The 10,545-nt window shown below is 44.1% G+C and overlaps 1 protein-coding gene across 2 annotated transcripts in view; it reads left to right on the forward strand.

The window, feature by feature from the left end:
- Positions 1 to 7,481, forward strand: part of LOC115398168 (transducin-like enhancer protein 4) — a 34,214-nt gene extending 26,733 nt beyond the window's left edge. For both annotated transcript variants that reach the window (XM_030104826.1, XM_030104827.1), the window contains exons 9-20: positions 1,735 to 1,857; positions 1,979 to 2,032; positions 2,119 to 2,271; positions 2,573 to 2,705; positions 2,782 to 2,969; positions 3,299 to 3,375; positions 3,503 to 3,752; positions 3,839 to 4,086; positions 4,680 to 4,827; positions 5,849 to 5,999; positions 6,660 to 6,736; positions 7,217 to 7,481. In XM_030104826.1, the coding sequence (XP_029960686.1) occupies positions 1,735 to 1,857; positions 1,979 to 2,032; positions 2,119 to 2,271; positions 2,573 to 2,705; positions 2,782 to 2,969; positions 3,299 to 3,375; positions 3,503 to 3,752; positions 3,839 to 4,086; positions 4,680 to 4,827; positions 5,849 to 5,999; positions 6,660 to 6,736; positions 7,217 to 7,324 (1,710 nt within the window). In that variant the 3' untranslated portion in view covers positions 7,325 to 7,481. The remainder of the gene's footprint in view (positions 1 to 1,734; positions 1,858 to 1,978; positions 2,033 to 2,118; positions 2,272 to 2,572; positions 2,706 to 2,781; positions 2,970 to 3,298; positions 3,376 to 3,502; positions 3,753 to 3,838; positions 4,087 to 4,679; positions 4,828 to 5,848; positions 6,000 to 6,659; positions 6,737 to 7,216) is intronic.
- The last annotated feature ends 3,064 nt before the right edge of the window (positions 7,482 to 10,545 follow it).

Here is a 10,545-nt window from a genome sequence, read left to right on the forward strand (position 1 = left end):
GTTATCCTGAAACCACTAGAGAGAAATACCCACACACACACACACACACACACACACACACACACACAGTGGAGGTTACAGATAGCATTATCAGGACGTGCAGAATCAATTTGAAGTGGGAGGCAAATATAATTATGATGTGCATGGAAATGAAGACTTTCACTCAGCCGCGCCGCTCACACTTCTTCTCCGCAGTCACAATGCCCGCGCTGCCGGCGGCGCCTTCATTTGTCTCCGCAACAAAATTAATTTGCTTTGATGTTTTTGAAAAAGCTAATTTGCGGGCTAATTAATCTAATCAGGCTGCGATGAGGGCGAGGGAGAAGGTGAGGGGCTCAACTCAGGAGAAGGCACACGCCTGTACACACACACACACGAACACACACACACACACACACATGAACACACACACACACACACACGGGCAATCTCAGGATTATTTGCACGCCTGGAGTACTAAAATGTAAACAGCTACGAGTGCTTCCTAACCTCACACACATATACACACACACACAAATACACACACGCATGCAGGCGTACATGGAAACACACTCCTCCCCCACAGAATCTCTGTCATCAACACTTGCAGCACGGCAAAGGGCACGGGAAAGGTTACAAGCGTGAGTTAGTGGAAAGGTCGAGCTAAAGGTCCTGCTTGATTTTTTTTTTTTTTTTCCTCCTCTCTGTCCATCGTGCGCCGGGTGAGGAGCGCCTCCCAATGAGATAGCGAGCGAGCGAGAGAGAGAGAGAGAGAGAGAGAGAGAGAGAGAGATCAACAGAGACAGGCGGAGCAAGAAGAGAAATGTTTGGTTGACCTTATTTTGATCTTTGCTCCTCAAAGCAGATTAATCCCTCAGTAATGGCGTTTAAAGGATGCCATATTTGATTAAGAGAGAGATGACAGTGGAGCGACTCCCTCTAACGGCGCGGCGGTGCAGTCAGACCGCCGAGGATGCGGCGCTGCTCTGGTTTCCTTTGATACTGTGAAAACCGAACGTGTCTGACGGGCAGAGGAGTTTTTAAAGTCGTGTGAACTGCTGCTCTTTGCTCCCCTTTCTGTGTCTTTCTCTGAACTCTTCATAGTGACTCCAGACTAACTGTAATAAAACACATTGAAAAGGTTTTTACAGTGAAAGCTGGAGCCTTCTGCCCTGTTCGGGAAAAATCCGAATATTTTGCTTCAACCTTTCATTTTCTTTCCACCTACTTTGTCCTTGACGGTTTCACTTCACATCGTAGACCAAAGACGCACTTTATGGATCTGATTAGTCCACATGAGCTTATCTTTAAGTTTATTCACATCTAAAAACAGTCAAACAACCCCAACAGTGTTTCTCATCTGGTTTCAGATTTACAGTATTTGCGAATTTCAGTAGGATCCAGTTTGCTATTTTGTGGCATTCAAGCATTTAACAAAGCCTCTCTACTCATTAAACTCTTCAGACAGCGTGGGAGTCGAACCTCTTCAATGTCCAGGGATTTAGCGACAGCATGATTTAGAGGTGGAGACATAGTCACATAGTTCCTGTTGTTCTGCTGGGTTTGAGGTTCATGGTGAAGATCCAGTTTAAAAAAACGCAAGTAATACAGAGACAGTATCTGAATATCTGCTATATTGACCTATTTTCTAACACTTTTTTTCTGTTCACAACTGAGGTTTTGTTGAAAAGTCAATGCCTGTTCTGTTAAGCTTCTGCTATTCTTCTGCTTTTTGTTCTTTTTCCTCTCTCTCAGAGCTCCTCCGTGTCTCCATCGGCAAGTTTCCGGGCGGGAGAAAAGCACCGCAGTTCAAGCGATTACTCGTCCGACAGCAAGAAGCAGAAGACGGAGGATAAGGAGCTGACATCCACACGCTATGTGAGTGAAGACGGTCAACTTCACTTTCTTGTGCACGGATGAAAATAAAAGAAAGTCTGTTCTTTGGTTACAATGAAAATTACAACGCAAAACGATGTGTCCTTGTTTCTATAAATCCCAGGAAAGTGATGCAGAGAAGAGCGACGACAACTTAGTGGTCGACGTCTCCAACGAGGTCGGAACCCGTGTGCCAGCCGCTTCTCTTTATTGTAACCCGGTCATGAAATCAATCGCCGGTCTGTCATCTTTCACACATGGCAGGATCCGGCGTCCCCTCGAGGAAGTCCCGCCCACTCGCCTCGGGAGAACGGGTTGGACAAAAGTCGACTGTTGAAGAAAGACGCTCCCCTGAGCCCTTCCTCCGTCGCCTCCTCCAGCAGCACACCTTCCTCCAAGTCCAAAGAGATTAATCTGGTAAGTCATTTGGGTAATTACAGCCTTTTGATCTTCTTTATCGCTATTTCTCGGGGAACTTATCTATTTTAGGCATTCGGAAAAATGTGAAGATGAGATATAATTCAAAGAAAATGATTCCTACAGATGACAAAATGTGTATTGTCTAAAACTGTAAGTAAAAGGGTTGGAAGGAGAACATCGGGCCTGCTTCTCCACACAATACAAGGCATCGTCTTATCAAATGCCATTGATAATTGTTTTATATCAACGTGTCTTGCCTGATGAAAGGTTAATATTAACATTACTTTCTGTGTCATAGAATGAGAAGTCCACAACTCCTGTGTCCAAGTCCAGCACCCCCACATCTCGCTCCGAAGCCCCCACCCCCAGCAGCACCTCCACCCCGGGCCTGAGGTCGGCGCCCAGCAAGCCTGCGGGCGTCGAGACGCTGGGTGAGTCTTTCATACGGGATTCATGATGAAGTGTCATCATTCCGCCGCCGCTAATGTCGGCCATCTTGCCTCGTAGCTTCTGGCCTCCGCACGCCGCTGGCCGTGCCGTGCTCCTACCCCGGCCCGTTCGGCATGGTTCCTCACCCGGGTATGAACGGCGAGCTGAGCGGAGCCGGAGCGGCGTACACCGGCCTGCATAACATCTCCCCGCAGATGAGTGCTGTGGCCGCCGCTGCCGTGGCGGCCTACGGGCGCACGCAAGTGGTACGAGGGTTACGCACTAACAGCACACCTTGCCAGTTAGGAGGTAGTTATGGGGTTCAACAGCAAACAAACAAACGAACAAACAAACACAGAGACAATATAATTTCCAGAAGTTTATTCTCATGTAAATAGAGCCTAATGTAATCAGTCTTCTTATTTGCATGAGCAGAAATTCATCGTGCTTCTTTCAGGCCCTTCGTGGACTGATGTCTTTATCTTTTATATGACGTCTGTGTCTGGAACCGCCCCCCTGTCCTGCACCTGTTCCTCCATGTATTGTTGCAGTTGTAGTTGTTTGAACGGTTGTGTCTGGCTGACTTGGTTTCCAGGTGGGATTCGATCCTCACCATCACATACGTGTCCCTGGCCTCCCTCCCAACCTGTCCGGCATTCCTGGTGGAAAACCGTACGTCTCCTGCCCTCACTCTCCAGCTGTTAACGAACCGTTTCTTCCCTCTGCCTCTCCCAGCGCCTCACCCTCTCTCTTCTCGCCGCTCTTCATCCCTCTGCGCGTCCCTCGTCTTTTCCTCCAGGGCCTATTCCTTTCATGTGAGCGCTGATGGACAGATGCAGCCGGTGCCTTTCCCCCCCGACGCGCTGATCGGCCCCGGCATCCCGCGCCACGCTCGACAGATCAATACGCTCAGCCACGGGGAGGTGGTGTGCGCCGTTACCATCAGTAACCCGACTCGCCATGTTTACACTGGCGGCAAAGGCTGCGTCAAAGTGTGGGACATCAGTCATCCCGGCAACAAGACCCCGGTCTCCCAGCTGGACTGTCTGGTAAATCTAACACATCAATACTTTCTCTCTGCACTTGTGCTACATATTGAAGAAGATTTCCTGGTAATTCCTGTCTGCCCCATCAGAACAGAGATAACTACATCCGCTCCTGCCGGCTGCTTCCGGACGGACGGACTCTCATCGTCGGGGGCGAGGCCAGCACTTTGTCCATCTGGGATTTGGCCACACCGACGCCTCGCATCAAAGCGGAGCTGACCTCCTCTGCACCGGCATGTTACGCTCTGGCCATCAGCCCCGACTCCAAAGTCTGTTTCTCCTGCTGCTCCGACGGCAACATCGCCGTCTGGGACCTTCACAACCAGACCCTGGTTAGGTAGGAACCCACGCCGCGCTGAATCTCAACCTCGAACCCTGAAAGTGGAAAGAAAAATTCATCACTTATCTCCAAGTCTGAAAACAGGTACTCCTGGGTGTCTCTCAACCACGCGGTAATCCTTGATGGAGGCATTTTAAGATGCTCTGACACTGAATTGTTACTGAAGGCCTGTTTCAGTCGGAAGAGAGTCTCCAAACATGACAAAACGCAGAGACGCTCCTTCAGAGAAGTTTCAAGTAGACATCGGGGTTATCCTCAGTGTTCTCAACATACCCAGAGTTCAAACTGTGGAACATTTATTTCAAATTCCGAACACTTGCGAATATTTAAATCTATATTTATGAATCTATTTGCGGCATGCTTTCAGGTATGAATGTTTTAGATAGGAAATGTTTCACTACAGCTAACAGAGCCAACAGCGATTCAACATTCTCACCTGTATACAAGAGAAGCATCACTTTTATTTATTTCATGTTATTTAAAATGAAGACTTATTATAAACACTAAAAAAGGTTTCTCATGAAGGACCCTGACTATATTCAGCAGTGTTTACTCTAAATGAGACGATCATTGTGTTTGTTTTTCTTCAGGCAGTTTCAGGGCCACACGGACGGAGCCAGCTGCATAGACATCTCTAATGACGGCACCAAGCTGTGGACCGGAGGTCTGGACAACACGGTCCGGTCTTGGGACCTGAGAGAGGGACGGCAGCTCCAGCAGCACGACTTCACCTCCCAGGTGCGCGGAGAACTCACAAACACATTACATCTGCCTTTTTCACCTCAGTAATCTAAATGTAGTGAAGTTTGTTGAGTCCTTCCAGCAGCTAGCCGGTGACCAAAAGCATGATTTCGCACTGTTATTAGCAGTGTTTTGCCACTAAGGTGAAATAAAATGCCACAGATTGATGGAAATGGTGTGACAGGTTATGTCTTTGCCATTTGTAGTTTGTGTGATTACTGTGTGAAGGTTTGATTTATTGTACTAAAGTACAAGCCATGTTCACAACATTTAACTCACACTAAAAGCCAGACTGAGCTTTCTTTTTTTTTCTTTTTTTCAGCCTGTCTTTTTTTAACTAATGATAGTTGCAGTGAGGATTTACGGGTTTTTTCCCCCCTAGACGGAGCAGAAAAGCAGATATAATAGACCCTTACTGCAATTTTCTCGAATAGACCCATTTCACATCTTCAGTGCACACAGGGAGGCGAGTGTGCACTGGAGAGAAGGCAGGGCTGACGGAGAGGAACAAAACCCACACAGTTCATCATTTTTTTCAACATTTAAAAAAAAAACAAATCAACCAAATATACAGTATTTGATATTTAATAACGACATGGTCTTTTGATGGACTGTTATCCTCTTACCAGCAGCAGCCTGCATTATCAAACGCTGACCACAAACATCACTTAATTTAGGAATATATCCAAATATTGTCGATACTTTTGGTTTGTCAGGTTAATTCAATGTTTGTAATTTCATGGCTGCAAGCATGTAGTTGATTTTAATCTACCGTCATGCCTGTCCAAACGGTTTGTCGTGCGTAGTAATAGATTATACAGTGAAACATCTTATTCACCATTTTCATGGACGAATAAAGAAAACACAGTTTGGACATTTGCCAACATGTTAATACCGGCACAGACCCTACAGACTAAAACAGCCTCACATGCGTTCAAGAATCCCTCATACATGTTTTATTCAGATGAAGTAGAGAGTATAAATGCCATTAATATGTGCCTGCTGGGTTTGATTGCAGATCTTCTCGCTTGGATACTGTCCAACGGGGGAATGGCTGGCAGTGGGAATGGAGAACAGCAACGTGGAGGTGCTGCACGTCACCAAACCTGACAAGTACCAGCTCCATCTGCATGAGAGCTGCGTGCTGTCGCTCAGATTTGCTCACTGCGGTAAGACTTGACATCAGACGGCGTAAAGCGATGAAATGAATACATACCTCAACATAACGTGTCGGTTCTTGTTTATGTGTTGTCGTGATCCGGGTCAGAGACTCTACGCAGCACGGGGTTTTATCAAGTGTTGCTTCCATGCAGCATTTTGCACCTTTTAAAAGGGTTCCAAGGACGGAAAGGCAGCATTGAGGTGCCGAGGTTCATTGACGCAAGCGTGGAGCAAAGGTTGACCCGTGTAGTCAGATCCTACATAATAACTACTGAAGCACGAACTGCTGTTAACCTTCATTCAGGCCATGATAGACGGGCGTCAGAACATACAGCGCACCGCACTTTACTGACAAACATGCTGTTTGGCCTTAAAGGAGTTAGTGTGAATGTTGAAAACACCTCCACAGGAGCAAGAAAAGAAGACTTCCTGTTCCATTAAAGCTTGTCTTCTTGGTTTTACCTCAGGAGGAGATGTCAGGATGCATTGTGGGGAAAATAGCAGAGGCAGAGGTGAATTTGATAGCAGTCTGTTAGGGAAATGTGGTTAATGACATTCATGTGTATGTAACTTTAATTCCATGAATCCAAATCCCATCCAAGATCCCACATCACACAGTTTTCACGGTAAACGTTGATGTAGCCTCACAACGTTTTCATTCTCTGCAGGAAAGTGGTTTGTGAGCACAGGAAAGGACAATCTGCTCAACGCGTGGAGAACTCCATACGGAGCCAGCATTTTCCAGGTGAGTGCGGCGGAGCAGACCACAACAATGCAAGTGTGCAAGACAGAGAGCGGAGAGGCCAAACATAACACAATCCGATTGCCCGGAAGGCAGAGAATTCATTGAAATATTTTCAAAAGGGCACCTAAAACCTCTCTGCTCAGTTAATGTAGATTTATTGTGTAAAGACGGTCAAAGAAAAACAGGAACGAGTAAGTTCTGAAATATAAAGTAATCCCTTTGAGTCTGAAAAAGTCTGAAATCCTTAAAATTGAAAGCGTCGCCACATGCTTAGCTCTCATTCTGTGACAATATTGTATATCAAGGACACATATAATTCAACGAGCCTTTATCAGCACTTTGAAAAGAAAGGGGACGTGTGACTGAACCGAGACATCAGTCAGTCTTCTGCTTGTTTCACATTCATACAAAAAAACTTCTCTTTTGAGCGCCCGCCTGTCTCACACATGGTCTTTTAAATTTTTTTTATTCCTCTTTCAGTCAAAGGAGTCATCCTCAGTGCTCAGCTGCGACATCTCCATAGACGATAAGTACATCGTGACGGGCTCAGGAGACAAAAAAGCAACCGTCTACGAGGTCATCTACTAGGAGAGCGAGAGCCGTGGTCATTGAAGTACAAAGTCGTCCTTCCCTCCGAGCCTGAGGTCTCCATCAGCTGCCTGTATAAAATCAATTTGAATGGAACAAACCAAACTCTTTCTTGGACCGGGACTTGTCGACTCCTCAGCTGGTTGTGGATCAAAACGCAAAAGCAGAGCCAAGCACAGAGATTTATTTTTTTTTTCCCCCTTCCTTTTTCTTAAGTGTCTTTATTTTTTTGTTATTGTGAGGATCGGAGAACGGCCATGTGCACTATACCTGAAGTGGATGCCGTCACCATTTATTCAAGATTTATTTTCACTTGAACCTTTGTGTTTATCTATTTGTTTACATGCAGTGACTTTGCCCTGTAATTTGCATTTAGCCAAAGGCTTAAAAAGATATGTAAACTATGTGGCAGATGGGATTCATGTCATTCCTGAGTAACTCCAGAACATCCCTACAGAAAGCTCCTGCAGAGGTTTACCACAGCTGGAAATGAAGGGGTTGATGTCTTTCTATTGTCAGTATCACAGCGGAAAAACGTTCTGTTGTGTGTTCTGTCTGCTTCTTCTTTTACATTTTATTTTTATTTTTTGCATCACTTCAGGTTCTGACTGCAAGTTGCAAAATTGTAGCATGAAGACGTACATTAATCATTGCAGAGGCTGTTGTTGTTTTTCCACAATATTTAAAGAAAAGGCTTCAGTAAAACAGCAGGAGCCAGACATGTGACCTCTTACGGCAATAGTTTGATCACTTTCCTTCAGTTTGGTGAAAACATGTCTGAAAAATCCAAATTTAATGAAGTTTTCTTTGTTAAAAAAAAAACAGTGTAAACTGAAGTTTGTTGCTGCACAATTTGTTGCCACCCTCACAGTATGCGGCTGTATTTTAATCCAAGGTCTTACTGAAAATTTTCACTGTAATTTCTACACTTTGCAATGCGGTCCCGTTATACTTCACACCAAACTCCAGTCTGAATTTTGTTAAAAACAAAAATTCCATTATTAGTATTTTTTTTATTACAGCTTACAGTCATCACAGTTTAGTACTTCAGTTCCTTAACTGTTTTCGATTGTTTTTGTTGTTTCCTGACATTTAACTTGTGAGAGGCGTGTGCTCAATCTGTCCGTGCGCGTGTGTGTGTGTGTGTGTGTGTGTGTGTGAGTTTTAACCACCGCCTACCAGACTGCTCTCTGTGCTCTGCCTGACCTTTGCACTCTGTCCTGGCAGAGTCGGGACTCCTCTGAATGATCGCCGGCTCCTTCTGACAGATTTCAGTAAATTTGGTGTTTTTGAGTGAAACGCACCTCCATGTCCTGGCTGGATTCCCCAGGTTTTTAGAAAACTAAGTGATCAGCGGTATCGTATCATAGTTTCTGTTGGATTCGTTTCCGTCGGCTTGTAGAAATACCAGTGCCTTTATGCTGCTGCGCGTCTGAACCCACGTTGCTCCGCCGAGTGTTTGACGGTGTACAGAGAGCTGAAAGGTGACAGACTCTTCTACCTGAGTGGTTCTGAGTGTACATTTGCTACATATAAATATGAATTTTATATTTAACAAAAAAAAAAAAAAGGTCAGTAATCAGCAGCAGAACAAATTATCCCCCAGAGAATCCACGTCACTTTGACAGGATATCTCTTCATTTGAGTTATTTTATGAAGCATACACTCGAAATAGAGTCTTGGTGGCTTCAGCCTGATAAAACTTTGGTATGAGGAAGAATTGTTCATATTTGATGTGATATTTTTGAAACTGTTTTTCCATACCAAGTAAATCTAAATACAAAAACACAACTCCTCAGTAGTTTCAGTACAAATGAGCTCATTGTGACTGACCACACTCCCTCTGTTTCCCTAAAGCTCCATTTAAACCTCGTTTGTCTTTCATACAAAATATGACCAATTAGACCCATTTATGAAAGTAGTATTTTGATTCTGTGCCTAAACCTAGTTTCATGCTTGTTTTCTAACTTTCTAAGAGAAGAAGGTGTCAAAACTTTAATCCAGATTCCACCAGTTTTAATCCTACCAACTGCAGAAAGGTTTATTCAGATCATTGCAGATTTATTAAATAAGTAAGCTGGAGAAACGTCCAGTGGATGCAGCATCACTTCACTGGCAGTGTATAAACCAAGTCTCCTGGATGTCGTCTCAGCCAGGGGTGTCAAAGATATGACCAAAGCGTCTTATCCACTGAAGGGTTCCGCAAAGGGTAAAAAAAAAAAAAAAAAAAAAAGTAAAAAGAAACTCACTGTTTATTTAGTAGATTGTTTAATCGAAAGAGAATGAAACATTCCAAATATATATATACCAGGCTCTTAAAATTGCATTATGTTGAAATTATTCTTATTTTTGTTTGTAAATTTTAACTTTTGCAGTTTAAAAAAAAAAGATGGAATAAATTTTCTTATACTTCTATTTCGTAGCATATAAACAGAAGAAAGGAACACTTTGGATTGTTCATTAATCATTTAGAGATTATAATCTGCCAGTCCGGCTTATGCTCTAGGTCAAAGTGGCCAAATGAAATGAGCTTGACACCCCTGGTTGATTCGAGCCGTGGAGTTTCTCTCTGTTTTTCCTCCCATTTAACTGTTAATGTCACAGTGGAGCCATGAGACGATATAAAATACAAAAACTGGTCAATCAAAGCAAGACAACATTGAAATAGACTGACACCAATACTTATTTAACTTTTATTTTCATTACTGCTCCACATATTTTCTGATATGCAGGTGTTGCCTTGAACTGGAATGTTTCTTTTTTCACTTCAGTTAAAAGCAGAAGGACGAGAGACCTTAAACGCGATGTGATGTTTTTGCAGTATTTACTGGATTTTCAGATGTCAGGCTCAGGATCATTTCATCAGCTCTCCCAGAGCCTTCATGATGGATAATTTCAACGTTTTTCCCACATACAGACTCTGTATTCTGACAGGTCATGATACTGGTTTGCTTTGTTCACAATGTTTGCCTTACCCCGTGTTCTCTCTCAATCTGAAACCTTTCTGCTGCGGTCGGCCACGCTTTCAAGTTGAGATGATAATTCATTCATATCTGACTGCTCCGCTGTGATCTGCGCTCCAGAAAGATCCCGGAAATCCCGCGACACTGTTGTGCATTTTATGAAATACTCTGCGAACTTCATGTGACAATAAGGAAAAAAACTGGCTGATGGCGTTCAGGACCCCAAGCAGAAAGCCGCTCGTCTCATATGAGAGCTTG

This window comes from Salarias fasciatus, chromosome 12 (genome assembly GCF_902148845.1).
Source record: "Salarias fasciatus chromosome 12, fSalaFa1.1, whole genome shotgun sequence".
Taxonomy (NCBI): Eukaryota; Metazoa; Chordata; class Actinopteri; order Blenniiformes; family Blenniidae; genus Salarias; species Salarias fasciatus.